Genomic DNA, 26,722 nt, shown 5'->3' on the forward strand with positions numbered 1-26,722 from the left:
GTTATCCTTCATGTATTCATTTAAGGTCTTCTCAAATGCCGTGAAGGATGAAAACGATACACCCACAAATTTCTCAACGAAAGCCACTTCCGAAGCCACAGCAGACGAAGTTCAAAGCCGAATGTGCGCCAATAATTTTCCAATGACATCGATTAAAACAAATCGTAAAAAATGACGGCAGCTGAGGGGGTTTTCAGTCTACGCATATATGCAAAGAAGTGCAACATTTTGACGTTAAAGTTTTTATTTCGCCCGCAGGGGTTTGGGAGAAAAATACATTGTGCGTCTAGCCGCTGGCCGATTTCCATACTAATCGAGCACCGTTTAGTTTACGCGCCTTTGTGGTGAGATATTATAATGCATGTTTTATACTTGGACAAGCGGTTTGAGTGTATATGGTCTGCACCGGGTGCCTTCGTTCGACAGTTAGAGGTGGTGCACCGCCACTCGCTCCCCAATTCACTAATAACTCCCAAGAATCCTAGTCCTTCATCTCAGAATTTCCCTTACCATACAACATCCCTGCCTGCTGATTACGACTTTTTCTGCCCCTAGTATAATAACACACCAGCAACTTGGAAAATCTTTGATCGCTGGGCCATTAAATAAAAATCTACCCATATCCTGTCCCACTCATTTACTTGGTGTCACCGCCGTCATTTTAGCGAACGTTCATTCATCCATCAGGCATCAGTGAAACTAATCTCACTTGATGCTAGATCTCACCGGGCCTCATTTCATCCCAGTCCTTCCTTTTTTCAGGCTCCAGATCTTGGCAGTGACTGCCCAAAAGCCCTGTTTAGCCGTTAGTCTTTCCAACTGATCTGTGGTTCACGTCCGAAGGGTTTCCAGTCCGGACCACAAAATACCTGTGATATTACATTGGATTTGTTCTACTCCTGTGATTTTCCTTGGACAACCCACGAAAATAATAATTGTTTTCTCTCGAGCATCCCGATTAAAACGGAGCACTAGCATCAGTCTTCCCTACCCGGGGCTAACGACTTGGTTTAGTTTTTGACAGCTGTCTTGTTTGTCATGTAGTACATCGCACCTCTAAGTGATAGATAGCAGACAAACTGGTTGGGATAAATAGAAAGTGGGCTGTGGTCCACCAAGGCCTGTAGTGAAGAGCAGCCTCCAATGAATTGACTTATGGACGAAAGTGGGCGCCCCGCAAAGATGGAGTGCAATCTTCCAGGTTTTCGTGCGCAGGTCGAGTTAGAGTGAGAAATCCAATAAAATGAACGTAGTAAACCTGCAAATAGATCAAACAGCGAAAGGATTCCATCACAAAATTCCGCCCGCAAGAAACAAAACTAATTTCGAATGCACCGCCGACAGGCTCATAACATTTGCTTGATAAGATTAGAGTGTGGTGGCTTCGGCTTAATAACAGCTATCCTTGACATGGTTGATGAACCTACAGATGCACTCGGCATCACTTCCTAGAGGCCCTGGTCTCACGAGAAACTAGTATTGAGTGGATAATTTTTGTTCCTCAATGGAATTCGTACGATCCTGACATGATCTTGATACGGCGATACTACTGATCGGGAGGCACGCAAGTAGTATGTGTTGTTCGTGGAATTTCGCTTTACGTCGATTGAAAAATTGAATTCTGTTGTGGAATTCGTGGGGTCACTTTGTAACATTTGCTTTTATTTGACCGACGAATGATTGGAGGCAATGAATCTCCGGGAAGACTCGTTCGGGAGAAGATCTGTGTCCAGGTTTTGCAACTAAGATGCACATTGAAATTTTGCTTCCTTGTTCAATGGTCTGTAACCGGTCAGCTGGCATTTCCGAATAAATAGCTTCACAGCGAAGGCCTTCTTCCTTTCACTCGTACCCCGGTCCAGACAGGAAGTTGCTAACTGTGCTGAAAATTTCGACGCATTCTGAACAGCTAGTGGCAACAGGCTTCCGTTCTGTCAGACTTCGCCCTGTTGGTGTTCCGGCAAGTGGATCGGTGCTTCGATTACTGGATGAACGCACAAATATCACAAAGTTATCCTTCATGTATTCATTTAAGGTCTTCTCAAATGCCGTGAAGGATGAAAACGATACACCCACAAATTTCTCAACGAAAGCCACTTCCGAATCCATAGCAGACGAAGTTCAAAACCGAATGTGCGCCAGTAATTTTCAGAAGAGACCGATTAAAACAAATCGTAAAAAACGACGGCAGATGAGGGGGTTTTTCAGTCTAAGAATATATGCAAAGAAGTGCAACATTTTGACGTTAAAGTTTTTACTTCGCCCGCAGGGATTTTGCAGAAAAATGCATTGTGCCTATAGCCGCTGGCGTCAGACCTCGCCTTGTTGGTGGTCCGGAAAATGGACCGGTCTTCTGGCCAATGGCGTGCGGATTAAGCTCTTAGCCGTAGCAATGCCTGACTGCATGCTGTATGGCAGTTTTGTTTTGTTGTTGAGGTCAGCCTAACACAAGCACTGATTGGGGACCTCTCTGCAGCCTCCAGACATTTCGTGCAGGGGGTCATGTCGTTCAAGAACTCGGTGACACCATAGAAAACATATGAATCGATGAACTTCCGAGGCCGTAGTGGTTACAGTTTTATCGTTTGATGTTCTAGTGCAAATCAAGAATCCTGACAGCATCAAGTGGCTTCGAGAATGACTGTTCTCAGTACTCTGTCCAGCGTTCAAGGTGTCCTCTATTGAAGATCTCTGTGCTTATTTGATCTTTGATGGTTTTGCTCATAGGCGCTTTCCGTGGTCCAATTACACAAGTCAACCGTTATCCATGGCATTCCGTACCTGTTATGTTTGCCTAATTTCTCACGTCCACGAGACTGGACTGTTGGTGAATGCTTCGTTAACTTGATGTTTGTTGACAAACATCGGTGTCAATTGTGTTGGGGGCGGCGGAATCCAAGCAACACCACTATCCTGTCCGATATCAAGCATTTGAGCGGACCTGGTAGTGCCATGCCGCTCTAATAACTCATGGATCTGTCGGTTTCTCAGTTGTTAAGCGAGTTGTCTACCCCTTATACCACTCTGAAAAATAAAGAGAAAGGACTCCGAACGGGTGCGTAATCGGAATCCGCTTAAGTGTTCAAGCGTGAATGACGCAGTTGTTAGTGCACCCCACGGGCAAATAATGGTGTTGTGATCAGTTTGGATTCGTGGCTCGTTGTTGGGGCACACCATGTGACCTCGGTTATTTCAAAAGTCAATATTGCATAAAAACTACACAGCTGAAGTAGTCGCCCGCTGTTATCTGTACGTACCGAATGCAATCCAAGTCAATCGTCCGACTGCATTAAGCCTTTTTGAAAGGACAAGTCACATGCTCCAACCCCCACCTTGAAATTCTGTAAGTGAAACCTCTATCCATTGACCAACCTATTATGGGAGAACGTGCGAGAGTCGCAATGACACTTCCCAGTGTAACCCAGTGTCTCATGGGGCACGCGAAGCGTCACGCCACGATAAGATTCATTCTCTTCAAAACTTCTGTCTTGGATTATATTTATTGGTAGTACCTTTTAGGGTTTTTCTCCGCACCCCTGCAAACTTATGTTCGAACGGCTATCTTTCACATCCCGGTTGCTGTCCTGCCTTTAGGAGCTTACGATGGTTACTAGTCATGCGCTTGTTTTGCCAGAAAACAGGTTTCAGATAGTGTTTCACATACCTCAGCAGCCCACCATCAAGGGTGTGCTTCCAACAGAAGTCTCCTTTAGACTCGAAATAGCTCATTCATTAAGGTGAGAAGTTATTATCAGAAAGAGCTTTGATTTGAATTTAAACTCAACATCTTAACTACTTCTGTCTAGGCTTGGATAACCTGGCAGTATCTCAGCCCTAATGGTTCCTACAGGTAACATGGCAGCTGTGCACCAAAAGGATATCACAACCTAACGATTATTTTTTTGTACGGCAATAGTGGACTGGAAAGTGGTTTGATAGTGATCTTAGGATGCTGGTATATATGAAATGCCTTCGACTTTCCAAATCGAAGTTGCTGCATCCACCTCAGTCCATTTGTTCGGCCTCCGTTTAAAGGACCTCCAAATCCCATTTATGTATGCGGACCGATTTCGGTATATTAAATCCAAAGTCACCGGCGCCGGATTCGGTCTTGCCAGTTTAGTGATATTTCACCGACTCAGTTGCGACCCCAGCAGTTCTCAGAATGTGGCAAGTCAACATCAGANTCAGTTGCGACCCCAGCAGTTCTCAGAATGTGGCAAGTGCAACATCAGAGGTGGTGTTTCTATCAGCAGGAAACCACATCCGGTTCCCTGGTTCCATATTGGGAGATAATACGGAAACACCCAAGCACTTGGGTTTTCCTTCAATTATGTAGTGTTTCACTTAATCCTTTGAGGACGGGAATATGCTTGTAAAGAGCTTCGTTTTCTCTCAGTGAACTCACACACTCAGAATTCCTTCATTCACCCGCATCCTTACTGCGAACCTTTTCGTTTCATGCTTCTGCTATTTCCATTGTGAGCTTTCACCCCTGTCTTGGGATTTTCAAGTGTCAGATTCGACTTATGTGTGTCCTTAACCTTCTAAGGGCTACAGTGTATTCACTCAGGCTAAGACTTCATTCAGTTTGGATAGGAACATGTCCCAGATCGTTTGAAATATGTATGGCAACCTTTCAGTCTCCCGCATTACAGGAATAACCGGACCACAACAATAAGATTCAGCGAATGAATATGTATTGCATAAGCCACAAGGATAGGTTGCTCGTTATGGTAGCAAACTGCAAACGTCATACTCGATGACATCGGATCCATAGGATGAATCGCTACATGGATGAGCCTTACGCGCTTTCCGGTGAGAGATCGGGACATAACAAATAATAATTGAGAGGCACAGCCATTAGACACTAGATCTATCTGGAGGCGTCCACACATGAAAAGTACTTGTGCAGAACACATCGTGTCCCTAAGGTCGCCTTCGGCACCAAACCTTCCGGACGGCAAATGCGTGCGTAGAGCTTAACAAACAAGTCATAGCAGTATGCGATCAGCGAACTGCACGTGAAAATGTCCACGGCAAGAACATTACCATTGGCTGAGCAGAACGAACAAGCGAATAACCCCATCTGGCCATTCAGCCATCCTATATATTTATGCGGAAGATCTGTATGTTTCTCTTGTGGGCTGTTTTATGTTGTTTTCTTACCGCGTAGTCTGGAAGGCTCAGTTCAGGAGGAGCCATTAAGCGGCCACCCGCGATACAAAAAGATCAAAGGAAGACCAACGAAGACAAATGGATACACTGGGTTTATCACCAGAGCCAACAGTATGCCAAAGGAGCATAGTTTATGTCTTACCATCAGCCTTCATCGCATTAATAACACTAATCTGTCAATGTGGATGAATACTCCTTTAGCTCGTTGTCTACATTGCAGTGAGCTCTTTTATTTGGGTTGAGATTCTGATCTTGACCACCAATCCCTGGTCCACATTCAAACCGCGTGCCAGTCGGTTCAGTACTCAATAAGGGTTACATGTCTCACCCCCACTGCCAGTGCAAATGTGTGGTGCGGCATCAGGCTCTTGTGGAATTTCAGCTGTAGTTCGACCACAGTGATAACTAGCTGACAGTGATGGTCAACCGACGGTTAATTGGGGTTAATGGGTATTGAGGTCGATATTTTCTAACCCGTCCTTCCTGTGGTAAAGCAGCACCACTGCTTCCGTAAATACGGATATGCTGGTCATCTGAAGGAAACACCTCATTGCCTTCATACCTGTCACAGAGGACAGTACGATTTTCCTCCAAGATCAACTCGTAATACAGTTGCCCGTAGAACGGGTATTGCTACTCGTAGCCTGATGGCTCCTAGCGTTATTGCAGTGTGTTGAACGAAGTTCGAACCACTGTATTCCATGGGATCACTGCAGCATTCAATCCCATCCATTACTTCAAGGCTGCACTTTTTTCGTCGGATGGAAAACACCAACTATGCACCACATAGCTTTATCATTTATTATGCAGTTAAACTGTTTACCGAAGGGAGTGGTCCTATGGGAGTATCCCAGCCCTCGTGCTTCATTCTGGTGGCTTGGCAGTTAGGCACCGAAGGGGTGCTACGGCTGGATGGTATTTTATTGAAATACACGATGCCAAGTATGAACACCCTTAACCTGTTCAGGTAACATCAGCTTGTGGCAGGAACAGTTTACGATACAGAGGGGATCGCAGGCTCAGAAAATGCATCGTAACAATAATAAATAATAGCTGTTCAGCTGTAACGCCCTTCCAATGCCTAGCTGCCGTGCCACCGGAAGGTTGCACGAGGGTTGGGATACTGACATATTGCTCAAGCTTAGACAGGGGAACTCGAGAGGCTGAGATCTGGTTCGAACCACGGACCTTCCGGTCAGTAAATTCGCTCTCTACCCACTTGGGCCATCTCGCCCCATGCATCGAACAATAACCTAATAGGGGGTTCGTTTTTAGGAGCAGGTGAAGTCAGTGTGTGCTCAAAAGCTGGAAAGTCCCGTATGACAGTCTCGCCCTTTTGAGAGAACCGCCAGTATGCGTACCACAACCATTTGAATTTGCGGCCTTCCGTTAGTAGCTGGGCGCCGTGCCACCCGGTGGCGGGTGACTGATTAGCAGTGCGAGCAGCTCGGACGTAAACATAGTGTAGGACAGCCATGTTTCAGTCACACGGCTCAGGATGAATACTTCGGTATAGTCTGGCTCCTTGATTTACGGATGGAGGTTCATCTCACTTGGAAGATTTTCTTCCTTTTCTTAGCGAAGTACTAAGTAGCGAGTGTATTTTGATGTTTCAGGTGATATCCCATCCCGCGAATGCAGCCAATCTATGCTGAAAAGCTCATAAGTACAGCGCAGCCGTTTCATCCTGGTTAGGAATATTCAGGTTCCGTAAGAAATTTCTTCAAGTATCTTCTTACATCCAAGGTGTTCATCCCTTCCAGCCAACCCATCATCCCGTGGACATTCGAACCATATATTCACTTTTGCAGGGTTGTGGACACGCTCCACATATTTCTACTCATCTTGATGGCTCAAGTGGTTAGAGCGCGAATTTCCTAACCGGAAGGTCCGTGGTTCGAACCCGACCTCTGCCTCTCGACTTCCCCTGTTCAGGCTTGGGCGACCTGGCAGTATCCCAGTCCTCTTGATTCCTTCGGGTAGCATGGCAGCTAGGCACCTGAAGGGTGCTACAGCTGAGCGATTCATTTATTTTTTTACTCATTTTGAACTCTATTTATAGCACTTTTCACAATGCGATGAGTAGACTGTTTAATGAAAAAACCGTTTTTCTAGATCGTCAATATGCCGGACCCGAAAGACTACACCTTGGAGGTTCTGGAGGCCATGTTTTCCAATCGTTATTCGACCACAGATTCTGGGTACAAAGAACACTGCGCGCAACCCATTCCTCCCCCACCAGTCATTCCTCATTGGAAAGCTCGGGACAACTCCCCATCTCGTCATGGAGAGAGATCTCGTCAACGATCTTTTCGGTCTGCCTATGTATGTTAGTATACGCTTTGGTTCTCAACTATTCTTACAGGATGACCGTCGAAACATGGAGCGCAATTACCATCAGTTTCGCGACGATCGACCCTGAACTCCTCCATCATGGCCCTTGTCTTCGCCACAGTTTACTATTCGGATAGACGGGTGATGCTTGAAAGGTGCCGCTCACTCTGTTGTCATTCTTGGTCGGTCACTTTGTGCATTCCACCTGCCTCTCCGAACTGAATTATCCATCTTACGGGGATGTTGATTCTTCCATCAGTTTTTTTTCAAATAGGAATCATTTTTATACACTCCGAACTGAATTATCCATCTTACGGGGATGTTGATTCTTCCATCAGTTTTTTTTTCAAATAGGAATCAATTTTTATACACTCATCTTTTGTGCATTCATGGCGGCCTTCCCGAAATTCGCTAGCGCCGTTTGGAATTCCAGCGATCATCATTTTCACTTTGTATTTTTGACGAAACTGCTGGGTAGTGCGCAACACACTAAAGCAACCCCAGTTGATGTAGGAATGGTACAAACTAATTCGTTTTGGGCAGTTTTTGGTGAATCGAAATTTGACCCGTTGTGCAGTTCCTTGGGAAGCTTGGGATGTCAAGTCCAAATGCACATGTGCCCGCTGTAGCCCAACGGCAAAACGCTGTTTTGGTAACCAAAATTCGCCTGGTTTGAGTCTCTCCCCCGGCGGCTGTGATCAGGCTATTGACTCGACCGCTGCTCTATAAAATTCAGAGCAACGATCAGCGGACTGACAATTGTTTATTATCGCTCGCCAACAGGCTCCCTGCATGCGTTCAAAAAGGCCAAGAGAGTCAAACCAGGAAATGATCACAACCATGGTCTCCATAGACTGCTTATGTACGAGAAAAATTTTTCTGTTATTTTCAAGTCGGCTGCATTACGACCCGACTAGATATCCCTCTTTTAGGGATCTGAAGTCCACTTTATCTGGAGTACTTTTCTAGTATGACCTGGTCACACCACGTAGGCGTCTTTAACCCAATGCAGATAACGTCGGTCATCTCCAGGCTACGACATTGGACGGATTGGGTATGATGTCAACACTGGGGACCTTACCTGTATTTATTTGCATCTGTCTGTTTGTATTCAACTTGCAACGAGTGTCCACGATGCGTCCAGCAATGACAACTCGCAGATACCATGCTTGCGGGTTCATCGATGGGTGCTCCCTAATGTGGGTGACAAGGTATTATGTTCTGAATCGGTGTAGGATGCATCCTAAACGCCCCTGCGGGAAGTTAGCAACAACAGTTTTCCTCATCGTTTACGATTATCACTGGCCGTCTCTTAAAATGACACCACTCGAGCGTTCGGAAGTGTTCCTGTTGGCGTTGTTAAGTCGTCGAACCAAAAACCATGTCTATAAAACTCCTTCGAACGCTAAACGAAGGCGCAATTCTTTTTTCCACTGTGGGATTTGCACAAAGATTGACGAGAACACTGCAGAGTTATCGCTCCTCCGGGTTGCCGATTTACTAATGCAGTCGGTTGTGTTCTAACATAGCCGTAAATAAGTCCGTTATCAGCAAACGAAGCGTTATTCCCTTGACAGTATCACTTTTGTCTGTGCATACTTTGTCAAAAAGGCCTAATGTGACAGTCTTGTTTTGCCCCCCCCCCAGACCAAAGACAAAATGTTGGCTTACTCGAAACACGACTGTGAGTGAAACAGCATAATCTGACCCACTGAGCAATCCGTGCTCACCCAGTAACTCTGCTGGTCGGATGTGGAGAAACTGAACAGTAGCAATGCACCGAAAAAATATCATAGACAAGTGATTTGTATTTTTTTTCGAGTGCGATTTGTTTATAGCATCAGCGATCGTTTGCTAATTTTTTGCATCTACTTACTAGGTCATGGTTCGAAAGCGACTGCGGAACAGTGGCAACGCGCTTTAACGGGTTAAGTTTTGGTTGAAAGTCGATTGTTTCGAATATTTTACAATGTAACCTTAAATCTGGCTCGGCGACGAGAACATTGTTTCTAATTAAAAGATTAAAGCACCCATTTTTAGGAAGTTATAAATCGCCGCGGTAGTATTTTGACCAACTGTGCAGGGCAACGCGATTTTTCAGTCGATGACCGTTAGGAGCATAGCACCAACTCGACCCTCGATTTCGCTGACCAGATGAAGTTTAAACAAGCGGATAGTAAAATGACTTCGTATCAAGCAAGGCAAATAGCATGGTACTTGAAAATTTCGTTTGAGAGCGACACATAAGCGGATCTCGAGTTGAATTTCGTATTATGTTTACTGCGAATGTTTCGATATTCCTGATGGCCGATCCAGTAAGCACCGAGCCTTTGGAAGAAATCAAACCACCACACGATCATATAGGCTTGTTAATTTGGTAAGCCGAACTCTGGACGGAATACCTATTGGTTGCGTTCTCAAGAACACTGACGTCTATGTTTAAAAAACCTCAGGCTCATCACTTAAAAGTCGAGAATAATCTATTGGATGTTCCTCACTAGTCGACTTTCTGGGCGAACTTGTTCCCTGGGCCAAACCAAGCAGCGGTCTCCATTCATGGGATATGACGGACAGTGAAAAATTCGGTCGGTGGGTTACATAAACGATTTTAAGGTTGGCAGGAAATGATTCGAAGGCTGCGGGAATAACCCATACAGCGCAAAAAGCCATGTTTTATCTAATCATTCTCCGATTTTTCACTCTAATCTAAACCAAAAAGCGCTGTCTGGGATGACCGATCAGAAACGAAACTGTGATCCAAGGAGAAGGACTCTCGACATGTAACTCTTTCGACTCAGGTGAGGGGTGCTCAAGTCAAACATCCGGAAATGTGTGTTCTAAGAGACCCTAGTGCTTTACTATACTAGCCCGTCTGCAAGGGTTCGAAAGGTTCTCAAGTGGGTGGTAGTGCCTCGAGCTCATAAGATTAAGCTACAGTCGCACCAGGATCACAATAGAATGTTCTGGATGTCACATTGCGTTGCCGGGTATACTTCCTGCGTTCTGACCTTGAGAAAACCATGGGAACAATTTTGAACAGGGGAGCTGTAAAAATGACAGTTTCTGCTGAAATAGCAAACATCTGCCCTTTATTGATTGCTATCCGTAGAATTTGTAGCTCATAACAAACCATTTGCGGCGAGATAGCTCAAGTTGTTAGAGAGCGAATTTACTGACCAGAACGTCTGTGGTTCGAACCCGACCTCTGCCTTTCGACTTCCCCTGTCTAGGCTTGGGCTACCTGGCATTATCCCAGCTCCGGTGCTTCCTTCGGGTGGAATGGTAGATACGTATCGGAAGGGTGTTACATCTGAAAGATCTTTTAGAGCGAACCATCCAAGGTATATATGGCGCTTTAAGACCAACATTTGAATAAAAATCCATGTTGGTCACACAAGACTATGGGGGATGTGGAATTACGGATGTTTCTTTGGTCGGCGTAGTTATTCTTCTCTTAATAACCACTGAGATCCAGCTGCTGTCTGGGTGTTGTGTTTGTCGGATTAGGATAACCTATTAAGGAGTTTCCGTTCGTGACAGACAAGTGCCCAATGCTCACAATGTACTTGTTTTCAAGATGAATATCGCTCCAGGCTCTACAGATCACCACTGATACCTAGCTCAGTCCTGTAATGCAGTTACAACTAAACTGTCCAGTAATTGGCTCTCCAAAAGGCACGTCTGTGTACAAATGACCTGGTGCGATGACTGGGCAAGATATTCAAGATTAAAGATTGTCCCGGACGATTACAGTCGAAAGAGGGTAAAAGGCACTCGACTTTCTGGTGTGCATACTTCTTGTTTATCACCACACCCAGTACCCGGATTGCGTTGTAGGCAAAGGGAAAACAATGAAAACTTCAAAAGCTTTATTCTAAGCGATGTACCTACTTCCTTTGCGGAGTGAATCCATCTGAGAATCGATGTATATTTATCGGCCTTCTGGTGGACACCCAGAATAGGTAGACGATTACATCCGCTTCGGATAGCTTCCGCTCTTTCTTTCGACCATTGTAGGGTAACTTCACCATCGGTCGGATTGGGTCCTACATCCATGTGGGATAAAACTCGACGGACACTGTTTTTGCAGGCTGTTCATCAGTTTCTATACCTTACTCTTGAAAAAACTTATTAAGAACGTCATTTGAGGATTATCTGACACGTCTTCTGAGTCTTGTTGCTGAAAGCCATACGGAATACTACTCAGCAACGGGTTATCAGTAAATATCTGTTCGACGGATCGAGAATGGGCACCTAGTCTAATTCAACCGGTCATTCAGTCTATCTGCCCTGCCGTTCTAATTGAGTCAGTCAAATGGGTGGGCTGGCTCCCTTGACTTTCTTTTTTTGTTTGCCTACTGCTAGTCTAGTCAGTAGTGTAACCAACTCCGCATTTGGAGATTTCTAGATCGATCATTGCATGCACTCCCAACACCGGTGTGAATCCGTATGAATCATCGGAATAAACGAATCAAAGATAACTTGTAAGCACCTGCCATCTCCTGCTATGGATGTGATCGATAGGATATAAACAAAATACATTGACCTAGATCGGTTGATCGAGAACAAATTCGTATGAAGACCTGTGTGCGTTAAGCGAAGTTCTTTTGATGTCCTATTTCTCTAATAACCCATAATATGATGTCGCGAGAAGTCGGATAGCCTGTTGATATCGACAAGGTCATTAGGCTTAATGGCTTGAACCTCTTTTTGCCCGGCTGTCTTTAGTGCTGTCTTGATGGGGATGGTAGCTTCATGATGACACAGTAGCGTGATCCCGTGCATTTTCTGTGTAGTTCTTTAAAAAAAGTGACTCGTCTAGTTTCTGGGTGTAAACCTCATGTCTTTTGAAGTTGTCGCTTGTTCCTTGCGAACGTGTTCATTTATCCCATAATAGCATCTGGTTTATCATGCTTTGCTTCTCTCTTCACAACACCGGCTCCTCACTTGAACCCATCACACTGTGAATCTTCCAGTGGCTCTAATAGGTTTGGTTGTTTCTAAGACCCTTGGTTCTCCACTGTCGTACAATTCCCGCAAGGACTTGATTCTCTGCTTGATTACGCCTGTCAAGAGTCAAACAATCTTATCACAAGCAAGCACGCTCCCTTGGCCCATCTGATCACCTCATCTAGGGGTGTATTCAGAAAAAAACAGTTATTTCATAAAGTTGTATACGTAATAACTCGACACAACTTCCAAGCAGCTAACTGCGAGATGTTTCCATTTTATCGATCTTTACAGCTGTAGTAATCACAGTGCCTTAATATACTGTTATTACAATTTTCCTTCTGAATTTTTTTCTTTGGTGATGCCTTATATGAGGGCATCCGAACCAACTCCGAAAGACGAATGAAAAGTGCTATCATAAGGAAATCTAGACGAAGATAAAGGCGCAGTTGAAGTAGGTCAAAAGAAAGGTCAGTTACCTGGACGAAACGTGCGTTCAAAAGCCATTCCGCACTAAGAACCGTCACGGAGCGGAAGGTGCCTGGAAGAGGCTATGTGCCAGTAATCGTGCTTGATGTTCACCTGGATGACGGCTCGCACATTCGAATAACTTAGCTGGTACTACTCCATGAAGCGAAGGGTTCCATGGATGCTTCCAGACACTTTGTCGTGAATTATTGGACCAAAAATTATCCGAGAGCGACCGATTATAGGGCTGACCAACTAACTTTATCAATGAAGTGGTGCTTAACCGCATTTTACTGGAACTTTGGAGTCTAACGTGACAAACTCATCATGCCATCTTTTTAGATTTTAAATCTGTTACAGGGTTGCTAAATCATTTCGCAACAGATGTGGAATGCATCCACCGCCTCACACAAGTTTTTTTATTTGGGCAGTGAAATGACCGCTGTCCATTTTCAGTGCTGAATATTGCACTATGGTGACACCATACCAGTGTCTTCACAATCGCCTTTTAAATCTACTTCGACATTTTCCGACCGGTTTTACACTTCTTGGAGCTCATCAGATAGGCAAAGTCCTCGAGTTTCCCTTAACCTCTCAAACAGAAATTGAACGAAATTTGACAGATACTCTCGCACGCTGACAGGAGATGACTGAATGCAGTCGAGTCTGCTGCCGAAACCAAACAGGGGGGGGTATCGAACTTTCAGTAGTATTTGGGATGACTGACACTTCCTTGATAAGGAAGGGGCGGAGAATCAAGCTTTTTTTACATAGTACCTCGAATATCATGTCAGCCTGCCGAAAATAATGCTGAAGGTAACAGGTATAGGCGCGTTGATGCACCGTTAAAGTCAGCAAGTCTAATTCGAGTCGATGGCGCATGCTGTACTCTACAGTTGTTTTGTTTGAGAAAAAAATTTTTGCGATACGGAGAAAACCGCTTACTGATTTGCTGTCTACCTTCCAGCTAGATTTCACAAACGCATCAAACAAGCCTCGTATTTTATTCCCCATTAACAATAAGACGTGGTAATCAAAATTGCCAACCAATCAGCTCAATTCTCGTGATACTGTCAGATAGGATTTCTTTTGGACGAGACGGAGATTGAGACCTTGTTCACACACGCCATATTTCCGGATTCTCCGAGTCACTATGGTCAGTGGAATTCGCGATCCAATGTTTACCAGCACAAGGTTCGTTGTGATGATACCTGTACAGCCTTACTGCGAATCAACAAACCACAGACGAGTATACTCCATCGAGGAGAAAGTTTTAGTAGAGGGACTGTCCACTTCCATAGGGAAGACAGTGCGTTTCCCAAAAAACGGCAGATTAGTCCAGCAAGAAAAAAGAATCACAACGACATTCACCGCCTGTCTGGATTTACAAGTTCCTCCATCACACAAAGCGGTCGCGGCCAATGTCTACTCGTTGTCCCATGGAGTATTATGGGCGTGTCTAATAGACAAACTAAGTAGCGCTGCTGAAAATGTAGGATGGCTGCAGTAAGCACTGCGTCTATCGGAACTGCACCGCGAGACGGAGCAAGACACGGTAACTCACCAACCATCTCGTTTCCAATCATTTCAACGTTTCACTAATGTTAGCATGAGCCCAAATTATTTTCGGTTTTGGTTCTGAGTAGTCAGCACAAAAATTACTCGTTTAACCCAAGAAGCACGTAAGTCAATCAGGTTGGTGAACTAGTGTCTGTGTCTCCGTTCTATACATTCGAACTTATTGAATTTTCGAGCAAAAACTCCGCGAGTGAGGTGACTAATTTCATATAACCCTCCTGTCTGTTGTTTGAAAAGCCCCAAGACAAAGTGTTTTGTCAACGATATGCAGAAGGCATAGGAAATGCTTCATGTATGCCACCTCTAGAGAGGCAAGTGAGAGCAAAAAGTTATATACTCTTTTCCTCTAGAGAGGCAAGTGAGAGAAAAAAGTTATCATACTCTTTTTTGCGAAACAAGTGTATTTGTAAACGAACTCTGAGTCAGTGGAATGTAAATGACAGTTTTGTGTAGGGGAAGCTCAACCGTGGCTTATCTTGTAGCAATTGAGTATTCATTTATAAACTTCCCATCAACACACTAGTTATATGTCCCACCAAAAAGCAGACCATTGGAAGCTTGTCTCTGGCCATTTTCTTCCTGGAAGCTCTTGAGGAGGGCCACTGGTATATAGTTTGAGTTTTCATCTGTATATCATTTATCTTCGTGACACTTTAGTTCGATATGCGTTGCTGACTCTGTAGGCACGGTGTTACTGACACGTAACTCAAAGACAGGGCATGTCAACTGCTCGAACTCTGCGCACATTCCTGTTGCAACCATAGATATCAATAGCTCCAGGTATTAAATCGATTCGAGGTATGGCAACGCTTTGTTATCTATGGAGCACATAAATCCAACAACTAGGTTATGCTAAGCTGCCCTGTACTTGATTGAGTAGAAGTGACTGTCGACATTGTGACCTTTTTGCTTGTCTGTATGTTGCTGCACCTGCAACCAGTTCGTCCCAAATCTGGATGTCATTTATCGATCATTTCGTTTTTGTATGGTCCGTCTGAATGGTATGGTCTGTCTCTGCGATGTTCTCATATTGTTTTGTAATGAAATAATTACGAATCTTCAATCGGTACGTTTTATCATATTATACTAGGGGAACACACTGTAGATACAAGCTGGTTTCAGGAAAATAAGATTCTAATCTGTGGATCACAGTAAAATCAGTCACAAACAGTTTAGGTGGTTGGTGGACTAGTGGCAACAAGATATTTTCACATTTGGCAGCTTTGACCACCTCCTTTAGACTACTGAATAGAGCGCTGCTCAAAGTTTCATCAGCGGTCTCTTCTACTGAGTTGATTCTCTTGTAAGTTGTCAGCCAGTAGAATTCATCGCTGAATTCAGAATGATAAAAAAGGCGGTAGATTTTGATGATTTGCTCCGAGAACCCGTTTGAGAACTGAGTAAAACTTCCTCTGGATTATTCGATTATTCTATATGGCATTTACTGTCGGTTTGTATGCACTTCGGATGAGCATTTACAAATCAGAAGCTTGAAGAAACTTGGAAAAGACGAACACACGAATTAGTTTGTCAGATGACGAAGATGTAGAGTGAGACAGCCAGAAGGTCAGGATTGCTCATGGATGACCCGAAAGCAAGCAAGCAATTTTTTGTAATGGTGCCAGAGTTGCCGTAGAATGTTTCGCTTCACGGATCTGTTCGAAGCATCGCTGATACTGACACTGACCTTGCTCCTCTTTGAGCCGCAACAGTCTATAAAGACTTTCAACACTTCCCGTTGTTTTCTTTTGCTCTGTTCAAAGCTGAGGATAAATTCGGCTGGGCAGTCGTTCTCACACAAAATGGAATGCAGATTACGAAGGTTGTCCTTGTGGAAGATACACAGTGCGTGCTCCTGCAAACAGGGTGAGAACGAATTCTCTTACACAATCAGTTAAATGGAGGTTACCGTATTGTTGACCAGTCCAAAACAGAACTAGTTTTGAGGAATCTCGCTTGTCTGTTGAGCTGTACGTTTTATCAATTTAGTTGCGCCGTCTCACCTCTCGAGTGTGAGAGGACTGGGTTCAATGTTTGGACATGAAGTTGTGCCCTGATGATCTGACCATCTGTCTGTCTGTCTGCGGTCCAGCTGAGACCATTTGAATGCTCGCGAGCTAACCGAATAGCAATTTGATTTATTCTGATACAAACCTTTGTTACCTTCCGGAAAATTTCCGAAACATACGTTTGCATGAAACATGTGGAGGATGGTTTTCGATTGACCAACTGTGCCTGAGAATTCTGAGCCACCAAATTGTTGTTTTGTTTGAAGTGAGCAGCTCATTCCTTTTTCGAAAAAAACATGTATCATTTTGTAGGCCTCACCCTTTTGTCGACAGTTTAGGGGACGAACATATACGAAAAAGTTAGTCTTTATCAAATCTATCTCTGCCATCCACGGATTTATTAACCGGAGCAATCTAGTGGTAAATGAAAGCCATTATTTTGTCTGCTACATCTTTAACGATAACAAAAAAGAGGCTACAACATCGGTTGCCCATTCGAAGTCGTTCGTGCGGAGTTTTGAACCCCTGTCACCGAGACGGAAGTCCGCGATTTTCTTGTCTAACTCAAACGAGGTCTGCCGCAACTGCAGTGATGAGGTTGGCCGATACTAAATGTGGTCTTATTTTGTTCATATGACTGTAACACAGTGATCAAGAAGTTATTCGGAAGCAACTGAAACTGGCAAACGAGGGCATGCCATGGTGTAAGCCGAGCATACTTTAGTAAGCCTGTGTTTGTTCAGTTGGCGACCGCTCACTTCATTGTACTACTCGGTGGTTAACTATACCTTTTCGAAAGAAAATATCCTCGAACCTGGGATTCAATTTTTAGCTACTATTGTCTTCCAAACGGAAGCATGAGCGTTTCCCGGAATTTCTGTGCAGTGGTTGGCAGTTTGTAGGCGATTTGTAGTAGCAGCACAGTATTAATAGTAGCATTACTAGTGAAAGGAAGAAGGCCTTTGATGCGGAGCTGCCTGTTAGAAAACGCCAAGTGAACAATTACAGACTTGAACAGGGAGGCAAAAACTCTCATGTGCATCCTGTTTACAAAAGCTGAATATTCATCTTCTCCTTGAACGCATCTTCTTGACCTTTCCTGGATATTCATTGACTGTTACTCAAATGCAAGCAAATGCGACTCCACAAATTCCGAAACAGATCTCACTTTTCAAGAGACGCGAAGTGGATTTACGAGAAAACATACTACTCGCATGCCCCCATCAGTAGTATCCACCGTTACACTAGCAACAAGTCACTCCTGAATAACAAATTTTCGTAAAAAGAAAAACCGTAAAACGAGGACACTTTCTTTTTAAAGAATGCTCTCAAATACAACGGAAAATGTGTCCACGTGTAAAGATAAGCGGATGGCTAATGTTTGAGTGATTAATCTTGAAGGAAAGGGACTCTGTGCACGAGTGACGTTCCTGTATTTGGAAGAGAGCAGGATACTGATGGCTTGCACAAAAATGCCTGTTTATCATAGCAGCGTTCTTCTGTTTGTAACAGAGCTTTGCTGTTTTACTCGGTTCTGATATTGGAAAGTTGGGTTACATTAAGCAGTTTTATTCATGTGTAGGTTGCCAGTCATCTTCGTCCAAATGTTGCCCCATTAGGTTTCCCCTCTAATTCTTTTCTGCTCGGTTTAGTTCCAGGCTGTCAGACTGATTCGAGTGATCAGTTATATCTTCCGGATATCCCTCCTACTACCAGGTTCAAACCCTGAATGAGGAACGTGATACATTCTGCTGAATTCATCCATCACGTTGTTATTTTATTTAAAGAGGTTTTATTTTTATGCATAGTGTTCAGAATCGAATTTAACGGGTTACGGACCTTGAGTACAAATGGAAAGGACTACAGAGGCTAGATGGGCGTTAAGTGGAAACTCTCTTGAAAGGTGTTTTATCTTATTTTTCACCATTCTTTGGAACAGTGTCCATGATGAAGTTTGAGTCTTTGCTTTGAAGGCAGGTGAGAAGATTGTTCCATCCTTGATAAGTTCATCAGAATGTCTAATAATGTAAAGGAAAAGTGTTCTCAGGCAACTGAATGTGCTGCACCAGGCCGCTTCATGTTTCAGTCGCTACGATATTTGAAATATCGCGATATATGTATATTTGTAATGTACTGCTGAGAACATCATAAACGAGGGATTCAGCTGGGTTCCAGGTGAGTCTCTAGAAAGAACCAAATTAGTTTGCAGATGAGTGTATATTCGCTAATTTCGTGCAATTTGGTTTCAAGTAGAACATAAGGTTGACGGAAACCCAGGGACTGCGCCTACCTGATGAGCCCCAAGAAGGGCGAAACCGGTCGTGGGCTGTCGATGGATTTTCAGCAACCCTATGAGTAGTGCATCACAAATGTAAAGGAAAGGAATTAATTGGTTTAAAAGTTGACCAACCTGTCTACATTTAGAGTGTTCCCAATGTTTCGGTGCCACAAGGTTCCAAATGCAGTAGGATAAGGATCGTGCGTTTGACACGAACCTCCCGACTTGTTGTGTTTGGTCATATAGCAGTACGGTTATCAATAGTATAAAAATGCCATTCTCTTACAATAAGCGGAGGTTTTTTTCACCAGATGTACTTTGCTGGAGAACTTCAGTGTAGTAGTCCTAAAAATTGGGCAGTTTATATGAGTGCTCTTCCGTTTTAAATGTTACATTTGATAACGTCCAAGTACTGGTGAAAGGAAGAAGGCCTTTGCTGCGGAGTTATTTATCGGAAAATGCCAGCTGAACAGCTACAGACTATTGGACAGGGAAGCAAAACTCTCTCTTCTTTACAAAAACTGAATATCCATCTTCTCTTTGAACGCGTCTTTCTGAACTTTCCTGGATTATCATTGACTGTTGCTCAGATTCAAGCGAATGCTACAAAGGTGCTCCACACATTCCGCAATAAATCTTACTTTTCAAGAGACGCAGAGTGGATTTACAAGAGAAAAAACTACTCGCACGCCTCCCCCATCAGTAGCATCAACGTTACACTGGTGGTTCTGGTGAATACTGCTGGGTCTTGTTTGTATCTTTTGCCGGAACACACCACTCTTAAGGTCGATTGAAGCTCCCATATTCCGTCAGCGCTTTCGTCCTTCCTGGAGATCTTCCAGTAGGCACCATTCCCAGGTTTCCGCCAAACTCATGTTTCGCCAAATCCCTCGGTCAGAGTTCTATTCTATGGGATTGTTCAACTGAACGTACACAAAGAACGCCTTCTGTTTTATTTGACATGAAAAACCAATTGTAAGATTGAGGTTTGTCCAACTCGGCCTTGGAGACACGCTTCCTTGAGAAAAAAGCTTCCTGACAGAGTAAACAGCGGGAACCGGAGTCTGTGGGACATGAGCAGAGTGCTAATGAACTCTGATATTGAGCTCGAGGAGAGATTGAATCGGGATTTAGTTGACATCAAACTGAAGTGCAGATAGATCCGGCAGCGTCTAAGCTCGACGGTCCAAAATGTTGGCTTGCACGAACCATGTGCATACTGAAATATCCTAATTAGGCTGTTTTTATATGACACATTTTATTGGTGAAATTCTGATGCAAAATGCTTGGATCCTTCCAGTTCAGAAACCTAATCGTCCAAAGTATTATCGATTTTCACTGTTTAACTTAGTCTCTGACCCAAAAAATAAAAGGCGCTTTTGTATGTTTCAAAAAATGCGTTGCGCTTAACTCTGTACAGGACTTCAACCGCTTTTCAAAATGTCTTGAAGGCAAAAGGAATAACTGAACGTTGAATTGCGAGATGAATGAAGCCTATTGAGGGTTTTTAGATCTCCTGTGGAACCGCCTAAAATTGTATACAGACTGGACAGCATTCAGCAATCAATAGCCGCACAAGTGCGTGTAAATTGACTTCCTGGACGGCAATCACCTATCCGAATAGATATTACCGCCGACAAGTAGGGCTAACATGAACTATTCAGGAGCGCAGTTGTCTGCTTCCCAGATTCTATCCATCGGCACAATGATTTAGTTGCCATTTCATAGGCTGATTCATACACCATATATATATATATATATATATATATATACTTTCAAACTGCATTGCTGTTTTCATCCTTCCTCAGGCAGACATTGCGCGGACGCGCCTGTTTGTTGTCACGATAGATGACAAATGGTTTCAGTACAAAGTGCAAATATTGGTCACGTAAAGGACGGAAGTATGGGGCTGTTTATTCAGTCCGTATCAAATCGAGATAGGTCGAACAAACCAGGCTGATATGCTGTTACGTCCTAGGAACTGTGATAGTGGTCATAACTGTTTTGTTTCGAACCAGTTGATTCTACTTCGCAATTTGGAGAAAATAGATGCTTTTATATGGAAGGCTACTACTGATAAATGATTGGAATCTGGAAGCAGCTCATTTGTAACAACGTATGTAATAACCCTTTAAAACTTTCACTCTGTAAGAGCTCATACCTTGAGATATTTGGAGGAACGATAGTCTAGAACAGCTTCTGTAAACTGAAGCACTACTACTTTGGTTCGCTAGTAGTGTACGGACAGTTGAAAATTTTCAAAAGATTTCGTCTTGTGATTCTCGGTGGTCCAACACCTACTAGCTTCACTAATAGGACGATACCTCTGCAAAAATCTTCTGGTTTCGCCACAGTGGAATTAGTTAAAAATTTACGAGAACTGATTCATTTATGTTAGGGTTGTGTTTGTGTAAACTGTTAATCGACCGATGTTTGTTTTAAAATTGATGGACTACTGATGTCTCTGGAAGCCCACCGATGGGTGATAACTATTGTTCTAAATAAACCAGATCTGATAGTCGCTTTCAATAACACCAGTTACCTTACACGATCTGCAGTAACAGAGGTTTCGGGCGTAAGGGGGTTTCTCACATTTAATTGTTATTTGACAATGGTGAGGACTTTACATAAATCACTAGTGTTTGTGCTTACTCTAAATATCCAGCATGGTTTCAAACTTGGCTCCTCTGAAAGCCTACACTAAACACAAGTATTCTAGTTTTTTCGCTAACCAAAACTGTGCCCGTATCTCTTAATCGACCCCCGTAGTTTTTGCAAATTAAGATGAAGTACGAATACAAGACCAACGAACACCAAAATAACTAGACATGAGAAGTGGTCACCATCCGTTAGCCAGATAGAGTTTATCTGGTTGGGGCTGCAGCTGGGTGACTAGTCTGATTTGAATAAAGTTATCAATTATTCGGTGCTCCTTGTGTCACTCAAGTTTCCCCTCGACAGCTCAGCCATCTGAATTGAACCGTGCCTTGAACCCTTTCTAAACGATATTCATCGTAGAGGGACATTTCCAGCGTTCTGCCACAGTGTTCACTATTGAACACACTTGGTACCCGATCGTCTAACCGTTCCGAACACGCAGAATCTGGAACTCATCCGTTTTCAGCTAGTGTTTAAATTAACTGTTTGTAGGAACAATCGGGTTTATCTGACCACAACGTGAATATTATACCTTAACTGAATTGTAAGTTTTTGTAAAACTACTGTGAATTCACATAACCTATGTGAATGAAACGCGGTTCTTTTGCACCAAATGCTGTTTGGTACTGTCATTCATCATTCTATACCACGCGTTTATACGTTTGCCGACAATCTGGTGTTAGCATATCGGATCGATTGAAAAGTTTGAAGAACTTTTGGGTGAACCATGCTGTTTTACATTTGGTTGCAATTCTGATGCGTGTTGACGTCTGATATGTGAAAATGTTCAGAGTACGTGCGATCATTGATGCTGGGGTGTGCTCATACGGGAGTGCTCATACTGCAAAGGGGTACACTAGTCTATAATAAACCAACAAGCACAGTGATTTAGTCGACTGTGGTGGGAATGGCATCCTTTCATGTGCGAAAGTACTTGGTGAGGTTGTGGGTTTTCGAGTACTTTTAGGAGAGGATGCCAGGCGTCCCACGGGTCTATGTTGGTTGGGGATCAACAAGCGAGTACTTTTAGGAGAGGATGCCAGGCTTCCCACGGGTCTGTGTTGTTTGGGGATTTCATCAACACAGTAGCAACTGACCGACATTAAGGAGTGCATTGCCCAACGTGCTCTGTGAATTTCGTAAGACTTTTGTGGCAGACCAATGGAAGGGCTACAGAGCACTCAATAAGCGCAGGAGCACTGACCTCGTTTTCGAAATCAGTGATGGTGTTGTGGTTGATTCCATCACGCATCGTTACCTAGATGTGATCGAAAAGCGTTGTTGTTTCTTATCGCACGTGAAGGCCGAATAGCGTGTGAGTCTGTAGGGCCTCAATTCGGGTCCTTGTGTCGAATCCAAAACCAGCACAGAGGGGACGACGGTTTCGTCTGGATCGATTACCGTCGCTTGTATTCGCAACAATTCACAACGACGAGGTGAAAACAAATCAGGGAAATAGGGGCATGATGACCGACTCGACAATGCGGCTGCCGATTGTTTTCCCTGAATGGCAGTAGAAGTAATAACGCCACAAATCGGGAATGTTCTGCTCACAACGGAGTTTGAACAGAACTGAGAAACCTTAGGGGACCAAGCTGGATGGAATAACGTCGGATGGATTGTCGGAAACGACTAGAACCGCCAGGTTACAGCGTTACGAACGTTATGGTGATTTCGCTTCTCAGGGTAAACACCCTACCCGAATTACTAACTTAAGAAGGTGAATACACAAAACTATGACAATTGACGTCGTCAAAGTTCGGGGTTTAATGTATCTGTTTATCACACTGAAAAGCTGAATGGCTGTTCTGCGGGAGGTGCCGAGTGATTAGTCCTTCTGAATGCATTCAAAATGTAATAAATAATAAAGATGTGGTGACCAGGGCTAAACCTGACATTCACCCTCATGACCCTTGATTTTGGGTTGTTCACGTAAAGACCTTGTGTTTGGTGATCAGTTTTTGGTTTCTAGCATTTTTGATCGGCGGAAACGCTGCTTGTTTTAACTAGCTGTTGATTTTCGTCAGGACTGTCCAGATGTTGGCGAACAGTGAGATCGTATATCTAGTGCATCAGTGACCTTCATTATGGACCTAATATTCATCCAACCAGAAATTAAACAGCATGCTTCTTTTCCAGTTCCTGCAGACTTGAGGGGAGTCGTAGTATGTATATATATATATATATAGTACATATGGTAGTATAGTATATATAGTACATACATAGTACGTATATAAACGACCTGTTATGCGCAACTGTCCATTGGATCGAACGCTGTTGACCAGCAGCACTGTTTCGGATACCGGCGAAACACATAATAATAATAATAATATGTTTTTAATCCAGGTCGACAAATGAGATTGACAAATAAGCTAAACAGACTCACTAGAGCTAAGTGCTTCATTTTTTGGAAATCCAAGCTAAAGAATTCAAGCCTAATGGTCTACCAGTGTTTACCAGTCGGTACAAATCAGTGTACTTGTAGGGTTGGTACGCATACTTGAAATCTCATGGACAGTGGTATCAGGACAGATGACCAGAAACGTTGCCCTAGGTTCCTCCGTCGAAAACGTTCTTTGTTGCTGATCTCTGCTGAACTGAACACTTTGCCCTGGGATCCCATTTGCTCCTCGCGCTTCCCTAAGGTTGCTCAATAGTTACTTACAGAATCGATGTCGCAAATGAACTATTCTTACTATTAATTTTGTATTGAATAACGTCTGTGCCATCTTAGTTTAATTTTAAATAACCGTCAAAATGGCTATCTTTGTCGTGTACGAAGAACTCAGAAAGAGACTAGGAAAGTGTTGTAGATGGACACGTGATGTGGAGCTTGTGATGACAAGCACTATACGCCACATCTCATATGGAGGGATTAGCAAAGGTCCGTGAAATGACATCAGTTCCAACTGAATGACATATGCGTTGTGACTACATTACAAATCTTTCTTGATTCTTTGTTAATTTTTTAGAACTTTGTAATCTGTTTGTAGTCTAACTCGAAGCTTCTACGCATATATGTGATTTCATACAGTACTCATTCAAGCGAGTTTCCTTTCAAAAGAAGCCTGTTCAAAAATGGGTCCAATTTCTAAAGCGATAACTTACCAGCATAGATAAGATCCTCTGTCAACCGTGTCCTCTCTTGAGGTAGGCTAGCATCAGTCGTTGAAAGCAATTTCGTGGAAGAGCGGCAAATACAGTAACTGGATACTCTGCTGAGCAAAATTGTATTTCGAAGGCCTAGACTCATCCAGAACAAACCCGGGTACAGTGAGGTTGGTTGTACACTTGATTCGTAGCAGTCCCACGTGATTTGCACATCTTCCTCCCTGAGAAGGGAGAATATTTTGGTGTACTTTGCTAAAAATCCGGGGAGTGCTGAATCCCAAGGCATGCAAATTTAAAAAAAAAATAACAAAACTGCCTATCAATCCTCGACTACAATGGCTGATTCTATCAATTCCTCGACTACATGGCTGATTTTCCTCAAGCAGTAACCTGATACGTACTACTAGGCTAGTTTTGTAAACATGCTCAATTTTTCCGAAGAAATGGGCACCATTTGGACTTGTTGTTTGTAATAAACTGTGAAACAGTCATTCCCACAACGTTAGAGAACAATCCACTTTTGATTTTAACACGTTTTCAACAGGGTGGCGAGTGTTTTCTTTTGGTTTGACCTTTTTTCACAACATATGATTATCATCAGCTAGATCCGCTTAGCTTGTCCAACAGCTGCATGTCGTGCAGCATTTGGGCTTGCTTAGACAGAACAGTCTCTGAAAGGGGAACTTCTTGTGGTCTATGATGGGGGTAGCCTCTAAGACGCTGTCCTGGCTGCTGCTGTATGATAATGTAAGACACTACATTGCCTCTGTTGAGTGTTTCACTCACATCCTCACACTGACCAACTTCATACGGAACTAAGTAGAGCCATGTAACACTTTGTCCCCAGGTCAGACGGTTAGTCATTGCTCAGCTGGGAGTCAAACCAGGTTTTCTACTGCACGTCAGCAATTTACGCAACACCACCACAATACCTCTTTACCTTTGTATTCCACGAACAATGATCACTTGAAACGACGACAAACCACCGGCGGATGTAATGAATATGTGTAGAACATTCGTTTTACCCACCATCGTGCTCTTGATAGAAGTAAATGTCTTACAGAGGAGCGAACCGCCCACCTGTTATCCTCCGACAAATTTTCACCGCAGGGTTGGCATTGGACAACTATCATGTATGTTAGATAAAGTTCCTGAGGCTCTGGAATAATGACCTTAAGTGGATTTGCTGTTATTAGCACGAATTCACCCGTCATTCTCCACTCATTCTGTTATGACGATGGCTATTTCATGTGTTTCTCATCAGGTAGAGACAGATTAAACCGGTTTTCCACGTTCTACAACGACACCTCGATATATTTTTCAACATCTTTGATTATGTCAAGAGAATAATACTGGGGTGTCCCGAATATCGTCCCAACATTTGGCAGTCTTCGCGCAGCACAGTTAGTTAGACAAGAATACCATAAACGAGAGATTCAGTTTAGATTGCATTGAGCACCTCGTTGAACTAGTTCGCAGATGGATGTATTTCTTGAAATTCTTCCGATTTGGGTTTAAGTAGAACGTAAGTTTGACGGGGGACTGCGATGTCTTCAGTCGTATCAGTCGGTCGATTAGAGTTCAAAAGTTTTCAGCAAACCAATGATTAGTTTGTCCCATCAAGAAATAAAAGTATGAGGAGGTTTTTTAGTGAAGTTTGTTCCACGTGATCAAGGGTTATTGCTTTAATGAACATGCCATCTATTCGCCCGTCTGCATTTTCGTTTGGAGGAGACCTCGTTAATCTTCTGCGGTGGCAATTGGAGTGTCTATGGGAACCTATCACGTGTAGGTTAGGTGGTTACGAGTACGGTTAAGCAAGCGGTATATAGATAACTAAACCAGCAGCTAAACGAACAAGGCAGGATCGACGCTTAGACCTCAATTCTTTCTTAAAACACGATTGTTTGTTGCAGTCAAATAGAAGCCTTCTCGACTTTTGCGAATATGTTTTGTCTAATGATCTTGAAACGGTGTGGCAATATTTTATAAACCAACCCGAACGAATTAGCTAGTTTCTATCCATTAGGTGAACTGCAATCATACTCGTTCAATGTGCATTACACAGAACCCGTTGAAACTATGCCGCTACCGCATACGAACTTGGACCCATGTTGTTTTGGATCACAATGGTCCCCCCCCCCAAATGGGACCCTTT

General features: G+C 43.5%; 2 protein-coding genes across 2 annotated transcripts in view; one reads left to right on the forward strand and one right to left on the reverse strand.

Moving 5' to 3' along the window:
- T265_07975 (hypothetical protein) overlaps positions 1–26,722 on the reverse strand; it is a gene marked incomplete at both ends in the record, with an annotated part of 60,140 nt that overhangs the window by 5,940 nt on the left and 27,478 nt on the right. The window contains 2 exons of the mRNA XM_009173652.1: positions 8,594–8,706; positions 22,712–22,956. Coding sequence (XP_009171916.1) covers positions 8,594–8,706; positions 22,712–22,956 — 358 coding nt within the window. The remainder of the gene's footprint in view (positions 1–8,593; positions 8,707–22,711; positions 22,957–26,722) is intronic.
- T265_14447 (hypothetical protein) lies at positions 7,294–7,649 on the forward strand (the record flags this gene model as incomplete). The annotated part of the gene is given in 2 exon segments (XM_009173664.1): positions 7,294–7,507; positions 7,513–7,649. Coding segments are annotated over 2 exon segments (342 nt in total).

This window comes from Opisthorchis viverrini (genome assembly GCF_000715545.1).
Source record: "Opisthorchis viverrini unplaced genomic scaffold opera_v5_192, whole genome shotgun sequence".
Classification (NCBI taxonomy): domain Eukaryota; kingdom Metazoa; phylum Platyhelminthes; class Trematoda; order Opisthorchiida; family Opisthorchiidae; genus Opisthorchis; species Opisthorchis viverrini.